Genomic DNA, 16,428 nt, shown 5'->3' with positions numbered 1-16,428 from the left:
GATGTCAAAGACTCACCAAAAAGAGCCTGGGGTTAGGGGGCCGAAGGCGGTTCCCCAGTTTGCGACACTTTCACCAGGTGCCTAATTCATTCTTAGAAGGAGAGTTATTCCCGCCACGTGGCTAGAGCAACATGTTGAACAAGGATCCTTGGTCTTACGCCGGCTTCGCAGGGGAGTCCATATCGAGTTTCAATGCCCAGTGTTATTGCGATATAGCATCAGACGTCTGGATGGTGGAGTCCGACAACAGATCCTCGGCCCGGCAAGACGAGTATTCGTCACTAGTACAGAGAACGCCTAGGTAGAGGAGAACCAATCCAATACTGCAATCCATTCCATGGTACAAGCCCTGGACAGCACGGTCTTTGAGAAGTCCGGAATGAGAGTAGTGACAGTGGCATTCCAAATGTGGGCGAAATGGGGTCGCAGGATCCACAGAGACGGGAGAAAGCCTGTACAGTCATCCTTGGGAAGCAAACTTTTTGGGAACCCAGACGTGCGTCGATGGGATTCAGGGATGAGCAGCCGGCTCGTCCGAGAAGAGTCACGGTGAGCTCGGCCTAATACCGACGATCATCGTAGCCACCACCGTAACCACCACCGTAGCCATAACCTCGAGGTGGACTCCTGGGCCGGACATACGGGTCTCCGTTCCTCGCATACGGATCTGGATAGCCTCGCACAGGTGGCGGTGGTGGCAGGCCGCGTGAGTCATATGGATCCGCATCATATCTTCTCGGGGGAGGTGGTGGGTAGTCTCTTGGTGGAGTGCGTCTTGCGTAGCCTCGGTCGTAACTTCGATCATAGTAGTCGTCGGTGGGAGGGCGACGTCCAGGCGAACGCTCTCGGTATCCTCGAGGGCTCCAGCCACGCGGGGGAGGGCCACGGCGGTCATGATAATCGTCACCTGGACCATGTCGGCCACGAGGGGGTGACCGCTGGCGGTAGCTTCGTTGATCAGGTCGTTCATCCTGGATCTGAGAGAGGAAATCGTGAGCGGATGGAAGTGCACGGCATAAGAACATTGAATGGGAACGTACATCGGCAATGCAGTGAACAACGGCGTCTTTGAACGTTTGCCCGTCTAGCTTTTCCACAGCAGTCTTGAGGTCGGCTGCAGTCTCGAATTCGACGAAGCTGGACAGATTGTGAGTAGCTGTGACCATCAATGAGGCGTTGCAGAATTACCCTTTACCGTCCCGTTCACGACCGGTTTCGGAATAAACAACGTCCAGTTGACCAGAGTTGCGGGCGAAATCTTTGAGATCCTGGATGGAGTGAGCGTAATTCTGGGTTGTACAATACGACACATGCGAAGTGTAAAGGTATGTAGTGCAGGGAAACCATGTCGATACACAATGGGAATGAGCTTGCGCAACAAAACCTCTTCGTCCCTCCCGAAGCGCAAGTACAGTATGCACTAAATTTCGCCAATGCAACCCGGGAGATGAAGTAAGTTGGTGGCGTGTTTCCAAAGAGATGTCTGCGACAACGGGGAGCGAGAGTAGAGGAAGGGGACCCTGCTGACCTGCCAACTAGTATCCGGTTGTAATCCAGTGACTTGCATGCGGTAGATGGTGCGGCGTGGCCGTGGAATATTGCGGTCCGAAGGGCCATTGAACTCATCCTTGCGGCGAGGCCCACGAGCGAACTGGACGGTCAAACGTTCACCCTTGAACTCTGTTCCATCTATTCACAAGTCAGATCTCGACCGGGCGGAGGGGCTAGAATTGGAAATTGCGTACGAAAAGCTGCGAGACGTGTTAGCTAGCTGCTTGCGGTCAAACGGAGACCTTTGGCTCAGGCGTACCTGGGACGACATCGCGCGCATCCATGGGATCCTCATATTCGATGAAACCGAAGCCATTCATCAATTTGATCTCTTTGATCGAGCCTGTGCCATGGGTGCCAAAGTGGTCCTGAATATCCTGTTTCGTGACTGAGGGAACAAAAGCAAGTGTCAGTGACTGGCGCAGCCCGGGAAGTCTATGCAGCGCGTCCAGGTTTCAAGTGGTATCGATCCTCCAGAGGTGCAATTGGTGCTGACCGGAATGACCCAAACAGGAACACTGGATTGAGGTGTGTGCATACTATTGCGAGGAAGGTTACCCAAGTAGAGCCTCGTAGAGGAGACGTCGGCCATGGTAGCCTCCTGGCAAAATGAGATGGAGATCCGGAGAAGTCAAAACACAGCGATTGCTAGTGGGATGATGCGTGGCCGGTCAGGACAAAATGGCGGATGAGACCAGGAGAGCAGCGGTGAGATGGCCTAGGAGCGAGAAAACATCGAAGAGACACAGTCTGGTGGTGGAGGATGAAGGGACAATGATGGATTGCAAGCCGCAGGCAGTAGAGGAAAGCAATGTGGTAGGATGATGATATGTACAGAGTTAGTATCATGTTTACTACCAGACCATCGTAGTGTAGCGCTAGTGGTAGCACTAATTATTAGTGGATGCGATAAGGGTTAAAACACATCGGTATCTGGTCTTCCCTTTTTCTGTATCATGCGAATGTCCTGGCATGCTCACCACTGTCGAGCGCTCTGTTCTGGAATATCATGCGCGTACATGCAACCAGATGGTCAATACTGAGTCCGAAGATCCCTTAAAGTTCTTCAGGTCTGTTATAGACCAACTCCGGGAAATACGGCCAGAAGATCCCATCCACGAATGCTATGACGGTGACTACGACAGGCTTGTGGCTCAGGCGGATGACCTACTTATCCTCGCAAAGAGGAAACTGCATACCTTTCCCTTCAAGGACGTCAAGCCTTGCTGGTTTCGGCTCTATACTGACGCCAGTATCGCTAAGGCTCTTAAGTTGATACAGCATGTTTACTCCACGTCTCCGGCGTCCTCTTTGTCGGCGACACTCCGACGTCACCTTGATGAGATCGTATCCGTTCTGGATATGGCCCTCATTATGGCAGGTGGTCTGGGCAGAGAAGACTTGATACACGAGATCTTGCAGGCACTCGATACTGCAGCCGGAATGGATCCGGTCGACTCGGGACAGCCCTCAAAGGAAAAGGAGGTTGAAGACTACCCGACCAGCGGACCCAGATCAAGCAATCTGCTACCCAACGCCAACATCTCGGTTCCCCGTCTTCGATTTCCTGTTCCACAGATGGAACGGCCGTCAATGACAGAGTTTGCCAACTTTATGCGTCGCGAGAAACGCCCAGTTCTGCTGAAAGGAATCCTGGATCATTGGCCGGCACTTGATAGATGGGAAAGTACATCGTACTGGATTGACAAGACCATGGGCGGCCGCCGCCTTGTTCCGATCGAACTTGGCCGTAGTTATACAGATGATGATTGGGGTCAGGAGATTATGCCGTTCGGAGAGTTTTTAAGCCGACACATTCTGTCAACATCAGATGGCAACAGAGCAGCCAAAGAAGATATGAAAACTGGCTACTTGGCACAGCATGACCTGTTCAAGCAGATACCGGCTTTGCGCAACGATATCGCAATCCCAGATTACTGCTTCCTCGACGCCCCGCCGGCCGAACCAGGCACTCCAGTTTATCTGAGCAAATGCAAGGAGAAGTCTGACCACAAGGCCAGTCATCCAACCACCTTACCAACCCCGTCCAGCTGGGAGAATGGCGAAGATGAAGATGCTGTTGACACCGACGCCGACGGAGAAGTACACACTAACATATGGTTCGGTCCGGCGTGGACGATATCTCCTCTTCACCATGATCCTTATCACAACATCTTATGTCAGGTGACCGGCGAGAAGTACATCAGGATGTACTCTCCCCATCACAGCAAGGCGTTATTGCCCAAGCGTTCAGACGAGCCCGCTCCGCACATCATCCAACACGGAACGGCAAGTGGCGAGGTGACGCGTTCGCAACTGGAAGACCAATGTAAGGGAACCATTGATATGTCGAACACATCAAAAGTCGACGTGGCCGCCATGGAACTGTCTCCATACGAAGACTGGGATGAGGTCTACCCGGGAATCAGCCAGGTCCCATACGTGGAGTGCATCCTCGAACCAGGTCAAGCACTTTATATACCGGTTGGATGGTGGCACTATGTGCGCAGCTGCTCGGTGGGCGTCAGTGTCAGCTTCTGGTGGTAGTCCGTGAGACTATATGCGTCAATACCTACAGCCTCGCAAGGCACCGATGCGACTTATAACACCTTTTTGCGTTGATGATGAGACATGTCCGAACAACCCCTAGGCCGGAAGTTGCCGCTGACTTGCTCAGGAGCAGCCAGCGGTCCCCATCCTGGACGGCATCATAAATCCCATTCATCAGTAGCCAGAGTTCAACAATGGGCTAGAAATATGCTTCGCGACACACACTGGCCTACGACAGCGCGGACGGGCCTGGAGGTTGACTTATGAGTTTATGACCAACCGCAAAGGGAAATACAGCCCTGCGCATCATTATAGGAGTTGGGACGAGGCCCACCACATGAAACGGTTCAAAGTTTTGTCCCTGGCTCAGACCCTGGTCAACTCGCAGCTGTCAATTCGCCAGTGGTGTTGCTTATCTTGTTAAAATCCCGATGTACCATCATGCAACAACAACGTCACACGTGTGAAGGCATGAGCTATCTACCCCTGCGACGTACCAGTGGACTCTCCTCGGGTTCTGATGGTCGCAATTCGCAGGGTTACCTCTGTCTCCATTTTACTGGCAGGGTCTCTCGCGAAGTCATTCCCAACTCAGTAAGGCCCACCCGTGGCTTGACAGGGATGCAACGCTGTTTATCTCTCGATCTTTGCCGTTCGTTATCAGCAACGTCGATTGATGACACGAGCTATCTTCAACGACAATAGCCAAGCAATAGCCTGAGTGGCGAGCTATAAACAAGCTCAGTCGCCCTCGGGCTGACCTGGGATCTTGTCATGAGGTCAAGCATCATTCTTATCGCCCTTCAAGCATCGCCCAGCTTTCTGGGAGTTCCCGTCCCCGCATTATCGGTTGTGGAGACCGCTTGAATCCATTTTGGGAGACCGCCAACACTCACGACAGTTGCGACAATGGCTGACACAGAGAACAATACTGGCGCGGCTACACGGAGTATGTCCAAAGATGAGGGGCGCCTACGCGAGTTGGGCTACAAACAAGAACTGAAGCGTGACTGGTCCATGATCCACAACTTCGGTGTCTCCTTCAGCATTATTTCAGTCATCACCGGTATCACGACACTTTTCAGTTATGGATTGACCACGGGTGGCCCAGGAGTGATGTCCTGTGGATGGCTCATCGTCAGCTTCTTCACAATGTTTGTTGGACTCGGCATGGCGGAGATCGTGAGCGCGATTCCCTCCGCTGGAGGGCCGTATTTCTGGGCAGCAATTCTGGCGCCGAAGAAATGGGCTCCCTTTGCAAGCTGGGTCACGGGTTGGTTCAATCTTCTTGGACAGGTTGCGGTCACGACTGGTATCACCTTTGGCTGTGCAGGATTGATCTCGACGCTGGCCAGTGTGAACGGCTACGAGCCCACGGCAGGACGGACCCTAGGCATATACGCGGCCCTGTTGGTCTCGCATGGCATGGTCAACTCGTTTGGCGTGCATATCCTGCGATATCTGAACAACAGTTCCATTGTCCTGCACTCTCTCGGGGTCTTTTCCTTCGCTGTCGCCGTTGTGGCCGCGGCGCCTCGTCATCAATCTGCCAAATTCGTGTTCGCAACGTTCTACGATGGCACGGGTGATCCAGGGTGGTCTGTCCGTGCATCCCCCGCATATGTGGCCTGCATTGGCATTTTGATGTCGCAATACACCATTACTGGATTTGATGCAAGGTTAGTCATCGCGGCCATGAGAGGTGCAAACACTAACCTTGCTCGTGTTTCAGTGCCCATCTTTCCGAGGAGACACAAAACGCGGCATGGTCAGCGCCACTGGGTGTGTTGATGTCAATCGGCTGTTCGGCTCTGTTCGGCTGGTTCCTCATCCTTTGCCTGCTGTTCAGTATCCAGAACTTCGACACCACCGTCGATTCCGAATATAGCCAGCCGGTTCTCCAAATCCTAATCGACATCTTCGGCAAAACAGGCGCCATTGTGCTTTTCGTCCTCATCATCATCTGCGTCTGGCACTGTGGTCTGTTTAGTTTGACCTCCAATTCGCGGATGATGTTTAGCTTTGCCCGAGATGGGGGAATCCCTCAGTTCTTCCACAAGGTGGACGAACGTTTCCGGAGTCCGATCCGAACCATCTGGCTGGCGGCATTCCTGGCATTCCTTCTGGCCATTCCCAGTGTTGGATCGTCTGTGGCGTTTTCGGCGGCAACGTCCATCGCAACGATCGGTCTTTACCTGTCATACGGGCTGCCTATTTTGATCGGCATGGTGAACCCCGAAGGATTCATCCATGGCCCGTTCAATTTGAAGTGGGCTTCACGACCCGTGGCGATGGTCGCCATTCTGTGGATTGCTTTCATCACCATCATCTTCTGCCTTCCCGAACTCAATCCGGTCAACAGTCAGACACTCAACTACACGCCGGTGGCGGTCGGGATCATCGGAGTCTGGTGCCTTGCAAGTTGGTTCCTGTGGGCCAGGAAGTGGTTCACGGGCCCGATTCGGCAAGTCGAGGCAGAGGTTGCCGGTGTCAATGTCGACGATCCGGATGAGATGGCCCGTGCCGAACGAGAGGGCAGGATTCCCGCATTGGAAGAGTTGCCTGCAGGTAATGAGAAGAGTATCCTGGCGGCGATTAAGCAGAATTTCAATACCGGCCGGACCACTTGATCACACGACAAGGGTGTATGCTGGTGCGCGGTCCATCAGATCGAGGATACGGTGCCTAGTCAGACAGAGCCGGGAGAATGTTGACTGGTTTCACAATCTGTACTTGACATGCTTTGCTTTGCTGTGCTGACCAGCCATGTGTCGTTGACGTCCATTCTTTCAAGATCGTCTGCATCGTTGTGTCACCTCAGAACGTGGTCTGCATCTTTGTGTTACCTCAGACGTGCTGCTTCTGTCCCTGGAGCTCCGTCCCTGCCCCTCCAATATCTGCGATTTACCACACTTGATATCTCGAGTCTATGTATATCTACCCTCCTTCCTCGCGGATAACAAAACACCATTTGTACCGCAAGTACCTCATCTCCACATGCTTGTCAAGTCATCTTCCGCCTACTTTATGTTCCGAGGCCTGCTAAACACAGGTAATTTACAATACACATGGCCGGGATTTCCGAGAGCGAATTCACGCCACACATTTATCCGCCTTTCCCAGTGGCAGGAATCTCCGTCGCCTCTCTCCCATCGTTCAAACTGTCTGATCTCGCGCAGTCGCTTTCCCTTGACTCAGGCTCGGACAGGAGAAAACAGCTCCTCCGAGCCTGTCACACAGACGGATGTTTTTACTTGGATGTTGGAGGAGATCAACAGTCCCGCAAAGGCAGCCTGATGAAGGACGCGGAGTCGTTGGTAAAGCTCCTACAGCCCATCTTCAAGCTATCCCAGGACGAGAAGGACAAGTACTCGCCGTCAGATCCGTTGGCGCTGTTCGGTTACAAAAAGACCGGTGTCACTGTTGTTGATGCCGACAATACTCCTGACTGTGCCGAGTTCTTCAATGTATGCCACTCCTCCTCCTCCTCCTCCTCGTCGTCCCTGTCCGGCGGCGAAGGAATGATACCCGTTGAATCCCTTTCTTTTTCAATCAGCTAGCTGAGTTGGTCATCTCCTAACTATTAACTTCAACCACCCTGTCGGGTCTGCACAGCTTTCCAAGGATGATCTTTCCCGCGCACGCAAAGCAAGATCCCAATGGGAAGACCAAGACTCCTTCCGTGCATCGCAGCCAGAACCAGCACCAGCAGCATCGACGAGGCTCGAACCTCCTGTCTTGGCCTGGCCACGAATCGTCCATGATCACCAAGACCGAGTCGCCCGCTTCATGTGCGAGTGTCACGAAATCTGCTTGCGCGTGTTGGACACGATTTGTACCGAATATGGCTTTCCTCCAGCGACTTTGCGCAATCTGCACAACTTCACCGGCACGTCGGGGGACCATCTCCGGCTGATTCGTGGTCCGGCTGGTGTGGGACAACGACAAGAACAACAACGACAACAAGAAGAAGAAGAAGAAGGAGAAGAAGAAGAAGGAGAAGATGATGATGATGATGATGATGAAGAACACTGTCCCCAACAAATTCATACGCCCTCACATTGCGACTTCGGCACCGTCACCCTTCTGTTCAACTGGCTTGGGGGCCTGCAGATCGAGCAAGACGGCGAGTTCAAATGGGTCAAGCCAGTACATGGGCATGCTATCGTTCTTGTAGGCAGTGCGCTGGGCCGGTTCACTGAGAATCAAAACTCGGGGATTTCTTGCCATCCAGTCAAGCATAGAGTCGTCTCGGCCCCCGGTGCTCACGGTCGATTTCCCCGATATGCGATGGCATACCTTCTCAGGCCTGAAGATGATGTCTTGATAAAGCCGCTAGATCTGGCTCCACCGCTGTTTGGCGCGATGAGAAGTTCCCAAGGGGATCTCTTGAGCCTTGACCGAGATGGGCAGGTGGAGGTGGCACCCAACACGGCGAAAGAGTGGATCAGGAGCAAGGCTAGGGAGCTGGGCATTGGTGAAACACAGTCAGATGAGTTAGAAACTTCGATCATGGGAAGGATATGAACATGAACGGGAATGGATGAGGAAAGGGAAATCCAATACTTTTTCTGATGAGATATAAAAGGCTGGGTTGTAATGGCCAGAAATTACTCATGGCACATCCCATCACTCACTCTCTTACCAAGACAACACCATGTCCACGCTTCATATTGATGCATTATTGCAGCTCTTGCTTCCTGTCAGCTTTCGAGTTCCAAGAAGGAAACCGTACACGATTCACGACCTATAGGTTGCTCTCCAACAACACACGCCACGCTGATACAAATAACAATAGCACCTCTCATCAAGTCAGAACGCGGAGGGGAGCGTGCCCATTTACGTGAGACTACCAGATCAACTTTGAAGCCGTACGCCTAAGCAGAGTAACACGGTCGGAATCAACTCGCGATTTGCTCTGAAAGGAACTCCAACCTCGAGGAAAGGCTGGGAGACTACTATTTCATCAAAAACGGAGAGAGGATCTAGATACTATTCGGCCTTCATGCTATTATACACTCTCATGACACGACAGGAAACATTCCCCGTCATATCATATCACACCATAACATCCTCCGACCATATCCGTGGGTTCTTCCAGTAGACTGCTGTGGAAGCATTCGATGTCTGCACTGCAGGTCCGCAGCCATCAAGCTTAGATTCGGACCAGGTCCAACCCCGTCAGTCAGGCTCGCTTCTCATATCGAACTGCTTCTTTTGAGATCAGAGAAGGTCACTTTTCCCAGCACTTTGGCATGCTGGCTCAGTCACAGACTCTCACTCTCACTGCTTCTCCAAAACAATCACCGAAGTGTACAACAGGCGGTTGTACGTGTGGATTTGGACTAGCCGTAATCCAGACTGCTGCACGAGCGACTCCCACTGGGCTCTGGTTCGTTCCTTGCCAGCGAGCTGGCAGGCCATAGACACATCGGTCATGGCAGCCTGCCACGGCACATTGACGTCCGGGAGGACGACTTCGTCGATCAAAATGCGTGAATCGCCGGTCATGGCGGCGGAGAGGTTGGCCAGGATCTTGAGGCAGCTGGCGTCGGGCCAGTCGTGCATGATGCGGCGGAGGTAGTAGAATTGGGCGTCTATTCGAGAAGATTGAAATGAATAAATTAGTAAGATGATTGAAACAAAATAGTTATGACGAAGACAATCCAAAACTTTGAACTGCCATGTGTGTGGGATTCGAGAAAGGGATACAAAACGACTCTCTCGTCGATCTTGATTCTGGAGCCGTCCAAAGGAAACCAAAAAGGATCACATCAGGTCCGGACTTGAGACCCACGAACTTGAACACAAGGCTTGAGCCATATAGAACAGGGGTGTCAGGGATCGAAAAGAGGTTCTGTAGTGCAGTGCCCGCTGCCCTAACAAGAACAGTAACAATAACAACAACAACATACCTTGTACAGCCTGCTTTTGGAAAAAATCCTGCGCCATCACCTTCACGCCATCCATGGGTGCCAACTTCTCCACCGCTTCCGGCAGATCCTGCAGCACCAGACGGCCATGCAGGGCGGGATATTTCTCCAAGACGCGCCTGCACTGGTGGCCGTGGCCGCCTCCGACATCGACGAAGAAAAAGGGCTTTATAGGCGTTTGCGGTGTTGTCGTCCCAGCTGCACGCGCCGACCGGTCGAAAATGTCGAGTCCAGTCATCCAGTCTGCCGACTGGATGGCCGTCATGACGGTCTGCAAGGCATTGAACAACTCGGGTCGCTGAGCAAGGTACTGGAACGAAGGCAGGTCGGTGTTGTGGCCCTTCTGGAACGGAGTCTTTGCGCTGTCGGTGACGTCCTGGTATCCTGTCTCTGCCAGGAATGATGGGAAAGATTGGAACGCCGGGCCACAGCAGTCGAATCTGAGAGAAGAAAGAAAGAAAGTGTCAGTCAAGTTTGTGATTTGGGTTGTGGAAAAGGGGAAGTGTGATGAGTTCTCTTCTTTTCCGACTTCCTCCATTCAATCGGTACGTAAGGAGAAACATTCAAAACTCGCAGAAGCCCTCACTTACGCATGAACAACCGCTGCAGCGGCAAGAGGACTGGCGAAGGTATGTGTTGCTTTGTTGGCCGAGAACTGGTTCGGACCGACGTTATTCATCAACCCTGTCGAGGCGAGGTATCGCAAGATTCTCTCTGTGTTTGTAAAATACAAGATCAACGTCAGCCTCAGACGACAGTGCTGGAGTGAGCCTCAGGTAGGTTTGATCTTTTGGCGTCCACAGTACACAGTAGACGTAAGACTCAAACTTGTCACTTACCCAGCAAGGCTGGAGAGGCCTTTGTCCTCTGAGCCAGTTCGGCAACCGTCAAGACCGATCCAGGGTCTTTGACGAGCTCTTGGAACAAACCAAGGTCGACTCCCACACGTATGGTCGCGACTTGTAAGTGCTAAGCGTAGAGTTGCTGTTAGAATAGACCCTAGCAACCCTCAAGGGTGAATCATGATGGACGGTGTAGACTTCTCGGACCATGAGGGAGGGACCAACATACTCCATTGAACAGACTCAAAAGCGTGTCTATAGGCGACTCTAGGTCCTGCTGGACCTCTCTGATACTTTGCCATATCTTGTTCCGCTCGACGACATCAGCCTTTTCCACCAAAGAGCGGATCTGAGCGATGACCGAGTCCATATTTTCAAGTAAGGAGTGCTTTTCTTCAGACCAAAAGATAGAGATATTGGAAGGGAAGAGTTGGGTCGTTCCCTAACTGACTTCCCATTGCTGCCTGTGTTTATATATATACAGACACAACCCATTGCAGGTGGAGAAGTAAGTGGACACCCCCTGCCCCATCTCAGCCTTGTCCCACTTGAGGCTTTTCCACGGACTTTCCGCGGATATTTCATCTTCTGATTGGCTCGTCCACCGCCGACAGGCTCCCAAACCCTCCTGAAGGGGCCCCCTCCCCCCCGACATGCAAATTCTTCTGCCTGGTTTTATCGACGATCCGAGTGTATACAGCCGTCGAGCAAGCCCTCGGCCGAGTCGTGCCACTTCTCGGTCGTAGGGAGGGAGTATTAACATGTTGTGCTACCACAACACTGGATGAGGTACGTGGTTGATCGAGATTCAATCCATACCGCCATGGGAGGTTCATACACAGAAGCCAAAAAGCCAAAAAGCCAACATCACCGAGCACAGAATATATATTGTGTACAGTGTACAGCATACAACATACAGTACACGCAGCATACAAACACAACGCCGGGTCCGATGATGCACATTGACAAGGGCCACACGGCAATACCAACTGACTCCGGCCCAACCAGCCCATTTGTCGGACAAAGCCATATTCGTTGACCGTTGACCGTTGAACTCCATCAATCCGTTTAATCTATGCCACGCCATGCTGGCTGCTTTGTCCGAATCCACCCTGGATCATTCCGCATGTTAGTGCCCATCCGCGCCGATACTGCCACCGAGAACAGTGTCAACCCAAGACAGTGTAGGGGCCAAGACCACAACAGTCACCGATCAATAGGTAGCTGAATCGACAAACTCGGCCTCAGCCAGTCTGATCATGTAAGACGAACATGTCGGAGGGTTGAGGGGCAGGATACGCGTTGTATCAAAGGGACATGCCACCTGCAGTGCAGATCTTTGAAACACTCTGTGTCGTCCGATGCATCATTTCAATTCCTCCATGGAGAATTCCCTCTCATGAACCTGTCATTCCCCTGCAGAACCGAAAAACCATCCCATATTTCGCCGTATCCCAGTAGCGCCGAATGACCGGTGCTAATGCTCCTGACCGATCATAATCATATAAACTCGTCATTCATCATGCTGAGATCCGGGCCTTCACCAGACCTCGGAAGGCCAGAACCCTGGTTCATCCCTTGGGCCGCGTTCAACACAGACTTGGTCGCTTCGGCAGCCACTTTTCCGGCAGCGGCACGAGCTCCAGCAGCTTGTCTGGCGGGGTCATCCACGAATCCATCCGTCAGCCCCAAAAACATCCCGACGACTCTGTACAGCGCCACCAGAAGCCGCCAGACAGGTGCTAACAGGCCTGGTCCCAGAGCCAGAGGCAGTACATCTAGACGACTCCACCGCCACAGCATTGTGGGCAGAACAAAAGGAAATTCCGGCTCCGGCTGACTGGGCCAGACATATTGCGCCGCGTACAAAGGATGGCAGTAGATCTCGCAGAGCGTGCATTCCGTGATATACCAGATCCAAACGGCGATGGTGGCCCATCCGAGCCATGTGGGCCGGGGCAGGATTTGGCCGCGATCCTTGCGCCGCGGGTGGAACAGGTGTGGAACAGGGACCGTGAAGGTCGAGTAAGACACGGGAATCCCGAGCTTGGTCGAGTCGTACGCGAACTCATGCTTGTGCATCTCGTCACCTCCACGACCGCGACCACGACCACACACCGAACATGGCTGGTTTGAATCCTGCCCCTGAGACGCAATCGCCGCTTGGGCTTGCAAGGACTCCATTTGAGAGTCCGGTGGCGGGCTATGCGACACTCTTTGCTCCAGCCTGGAAATGCCCTTTCTTGCTTCATGGAGGTTCGACATCAGTCGCTCCATCCTTGAAGTCAGATGACCGATGAAGGCGACTTCGGAAGTGTCGGAGTCTCCCATGGCTTCACGTTCACGCTGCCTCTGCTTGATGACTTCATCTTCCGCTCCCGTTTTGATGAGACTTGTCAGGTCCGCCGTGATATCTGCAGCGTCGGTCAGAAGCTCCTCGAACGAGGCGATCGTGGCGTCACCCAGATTGAGAGTATCGTCTCGAACGTCGGTGATGTCGCGTGACACGAGTCTCTTTTGCTTGGCCTCGTTGAGGACATTGCTGAGCGCACTGGGGGGTATGACAACCGCCCCATTTGCAGGACGCTGGGGTTCTGAATCCTCTTGATTGTTCTTCGGTTGTTCATCCAACAGGCCATCTTCATCCACAGACTCGGCCAGTCCTGCAACAATACCATTGGTAATCTCCTCGGTGACTTCCTCAATGATGTTTGGGAAAGGAGCCGTGTGCGCCCGGTTGCCGTTCACAAGTGGAGTGTCAATCCAAGCTCCGGCATTAACGTGTGGTGTCTCCAGATACTTTGATGATTTTTGGGGTCGTCTCTGGGTCTTGACCGTGTCGGGCAGTATCGTATCTGTCCAGGCACCTGTGACTCTAGGAGTCTCGGCCACTGCGTAGGTTGTGGGATGCTTTACTTCTTTCCGCGCAGGTTGCGGAGATTGGTCCGGTGAAGCAGTGGTTCGCACCACAGGGGGCACGGCAACATCCTCGATCGCGGACTCCACTTCAACCTCTCTCAAAAGATCCTGCACGGGTGGACTTGATTTTGGTGTCGTGCTTGCCGCACGTGCGAGTCTCTGCAGATGGTCAAGCGAGCTCTGTGATTCAGCGGTCGACTTGTAAGAAGAACTTGAGTCCTCCCTACTGCCACCGGATTGCTTGTATACCACCACAGGTGTGTCTGGAACATGGCTCCCAACACCGACTTGTCGCCCGTCTGTAATGGGATTCTCCAAAGCAGTGTCGAGTGCTCCTGGGTTGCTTCGCCTGCGGTCTTCCGGACTCAGTGAGGAAGAGCTCTTCCGCACTCTCACGTTGGGGTCCTTGACAAGGATTTCATCCAGTCTGTTGGTGGTGACTGCCTGCTTAGCCAGTTCCTCGATTTCCTTCTCCCTCAGAGTGTCACTGTGGTTGAGTCGAGTGCGAACAGGAGGGCTTTCGGACACCTGGAACGAGAGACCTGTAAAATCGTTCTCCCACTTGCGTATCCTGTCGGCTGGGCTGTGCTTTTGGACGGACGAAGGCCAAGCTCCCTTTGGAGGTGTATCTCGAGGAGTCGAACTCTCTTCAACAGACGGCAAAGGCACATCTGCGGCTGCAGCTGCCCAATCGACCTGAGACCCAGTGTCATCTGCCGATTCCTGCTTTTGAGCAGAACGCTTCTCTGCTGTCTCTTGACGCCACTTTGCAAGGAACGAGCGAGCCGCCTGCAAGCTCTTTCCAGCATTTGTCGTCGATTCAGGGAGAGGTTCGGAAACTGTTGACGAAACGCTCCCGTTCGATGGGTCTTGGGTGACCTGTTCACTTCCATTCGGCTCATAGGGAGCTCCGTAGGGACGCGACCGACCATTGGCGCGAGAAAAGGCGACCAGTCGTGGTCCAGGCGCTACTTCAGGTGATTCTGGTTCAGCGTCAGGCTTGTGCTTCCGGCGTGTTGCTTTGCTGAAGGCTATCACTCGCTCCTTTTCCCTCAACTCAGGGGGTGTATCACTACCATCGTCATCGTCAACAGGGGTCTTCTTGTGGGCGCCAGCTCTAGTTGCTCGACTGAAGGCTTTGATTCTTTTGTGAGGCGTAGACTCAGCACTTGTATCTGAATAGGCTTTGGGGACTGTCGTCACGTTGTTGAACATGATAGGACCTCTGCTGGCCACACTGGCAATGTCATTGCGACGCCCATTCCTGTCCGGGGTGCTTCGCGGGGGCTTTGGACTGTGCTCGAAATCGATCGGTATCCGGCTTTGTCGTAGTCTGTCCAGCCGTGCTCTATCCTTCGCCCGATCAATGACATGAGGGGTTAATTTGGCCGCAAGAACCCTATCCGTCATTTCATTCCGCACGAAGTCCAGAGTCGGTGGTTCCGAGTAGCTTTCCACGCGATCATCCACCATGTTCTCTCGGCCGGTTTCGCTGGGCGACTGAACCGGTGTGGACTCACGCGATGCGCGTTTCTGGGTAAGAGATTTGTTCTCGTCTGCTTCATCTGTAGGTTTGTCGCCGACATCTACATCCAATTCCAGTGTATCCTGCCTCTCGTCTTCGAGCTCGTCCTCGTCCGTGTCCACTTCTCTTTCTGTGGCAACCAGATCCTCCTCGTCTGCTATTCTGCGGTACACGTCTGTCATTCCCCCGGGCGGACTAGAGCATTCCGATGTAGGGCTCGTTAAGCTGGTGCCATATCTGGACTGCAGGGGAGTCGACGGGCCGTCGGTTCGGAGCGGACTGGGACTTTTCTTTCTCGTCAGAGAGGGCGCTGGCTGCAGGCGTTTGGTTGCACGCGATGCTGTGTATTCTGCCAGTGAGGAACGTCTCGGTTTATTCCCCACGTCCTTGGTGGACTGGAGGACTCTTCCAGCACCGATGGCGCGTCGAGGTTTGGCAGGACTTGACTTTTGCGGACTCGGAGTCGGGATACGCGAATCCTCCAGGATGCTGTCGGTGAAGAAGTCTTCACTGGGCGGGTGTCTGCCCAACGACGAAAGGCGACCATGTTGTTGGGCAGTGAAGAGGGGGTTGTTTTCTTTGTTTCGAGACATGGCGCGTCAAGTCCGACAGCATTGGTGGATTGGGCGGTTGTCGCATAACTAGCTGATACACTTCTCTAACGATCGTTGGCGCATTGCTGTGCAGGCGGCTGAGACGCTTAGTGAGTGCGCCCCGTTGCTTCTGGTTCTGGAGATCGAACAGGTGCAAACAAACAAATACCTACAGATCGGGCAGTTCGGACTCGTGATGCAAGATGCAGATGGAGAGCGATCAGTGGAACATCAACCGCGGGGCCTGATTGGTGTGGTATGTCACGCTGCTTTTGTGCATGTGATGGCGGGTCCATAAACATTGCTAAAGCGGCGATTCTGATTGCTCGATTTCGCCGTATAAAGCATCGAACGAACTGGTGGCCGACAACTCGTGTTAGCAGCGGTATATATACTCAGGTAATAGCAGAGGCTGTGACAGAAGTATATTCCTCAGGGAGCCGAGCTCGACCTGTATGATTCACGGAGGCACTGATTGGTTTCTTGACCTCTCAGAATCTGTCTATGGATGGCAT

At 53.2% G+C, this 16,428-nt stretch overlaps 6 protein-coding genes across 6 annotated transcripts; 3 read left to right on the top strand and 3 right to left on the bottom strand.

Moving 5' to 3' along the window:
* Positions 1 to 560: 560 nt before the first annotated feature.
* On the bottom strand, positions 561 to 2,143 carry A1O1_04762 (uncharacterized protein; the record flags this gene model as incomplete). Its single annotated transcript, XM_007725651.1, has 6 exons — positions 561 to 977; positions 1,041 to 1,137; positions 1,189 to 1,268; positions 1,529 to 1,689; positions 1,811 to 1,939; positions 1,969 to 2,143. The coding sequence occupies 6 exons, from the start codon at positions 2,141 to 2,143 to the stop codon at positions 561 to 563; spliced, it is 1,059 nt and encodes a 352-aa protein (XP_007723841.1).
* Positions 2,144 to 2,580: 437 nt separating this feature from the next.
* On the top strand, positions 2,581 to 4,098 carry A1O1_04761 (uncharacterized protein; the record flags this gene model as incomplete). Its single annotated transcript, XM_007725650.1, has 1 exon — positions 2,581 to 4,098. One exon carries the CDS (start codon positions 2,581 to 2,583, stop codon positions 4,096 to 4,098), a length of 1,518 nt encoding a protein of 505 aa, XP_007723840.1.
* Positions 4,099 to 5,010: 912 nt separating this feature from the next.
* A1O1_04760 (uncharacterized protein) lies at positions 5,011 to 6,731 on the top strand (the record flags this gene model as incomplete). The annotated part of the gene is made up of 2 exons (XM_007725649.1): positions 5,011 to 5,780; positions 5,834 to 6,731. The coding sequence occupies 2 exons, from the start codon at positions 5,011 to 5,013 to the stop codon at positions 6,729 to 6,731; spliced, it is 1,668 nt and encodes a 555-aa protein (XP_007723839.1).
* A 438-nt stretch (positions 6,732 to 7,169) lies between these two features.
* Positions 7,170 to 8,628, top strand: A1O1_04759 (uncharacterized protein; the record flags this gene model as incomplete). Its single annotated transcript, XM_007725648.1, has 2 exons — positions 7,170 to 7,568; positions 7,717 to 8,628. The coding sequence occupies 2 exons, from the start codon at positions 7,170 to 7,172 to the stop codon at positions 8,626 to 8,628; spliced, it is 1,311 nt and encodes a 436-aa protein (XP_007723838.1).
* Positions 8,629 to 9,384: 756 nt separating this feature from the next.
* On the bottom strand, positions 9,385 to 10,572 carry A1O1_04758 (uncharacterized protein; the record flags this gene model as incomplete). The annotated part of the gene is made up of 2 exons (XM_007725647.1): positions 9,385 to 9,698; positions 10,017 to 10,572. The coding sequence occupies 2 exons, from the start codon at positions 10,570 to 10,572 to the stop codon at positions 9,385 to 9,387; spliced, it is 870 nt and encodes a 289-aa protein (XP_007723837.1).
* Positions 10,573 to 12,376: 1,804 nt separating this feature from the next.
* On the bottom strand, positions 12,377 to 15,913 carry A1O1_04757 (uncharacterized protein; the record flags this gene model as incomplete). The annotated part of the gene is made up of 1 exon (XM_007725646.1): positions 12,377 to 15,913. The coding sequence occupies one exon, from the start codon at positions 15,911 to 15,913 to the stop codon at positions 12,377 to 12,379; it is 3,537 nt and encodes a 1,178-aa protein (XP_007723836.1).
* Between the last annotated feature and the right edge of the window lie 515 nt (positions 15,914 to 16,428).

Source organism: Capronia coronata, assembly GCF_000585585.1.
Source record: "Capronia coronata CBS 617.96 chromosome Unknown acBCG-supercont1.4, whole genome shotgun sequence".
Taxonomy (NCBI): Eukaryota; Fungi; Ascomycota; class Eurotiomycetes; order Chaetothyriales; family Herpotrichiellaceae; genus Capronia; species Capronia coronata.
This window is presented reverse-complemented; position numbering and strand designations above follow the sequence as displayed.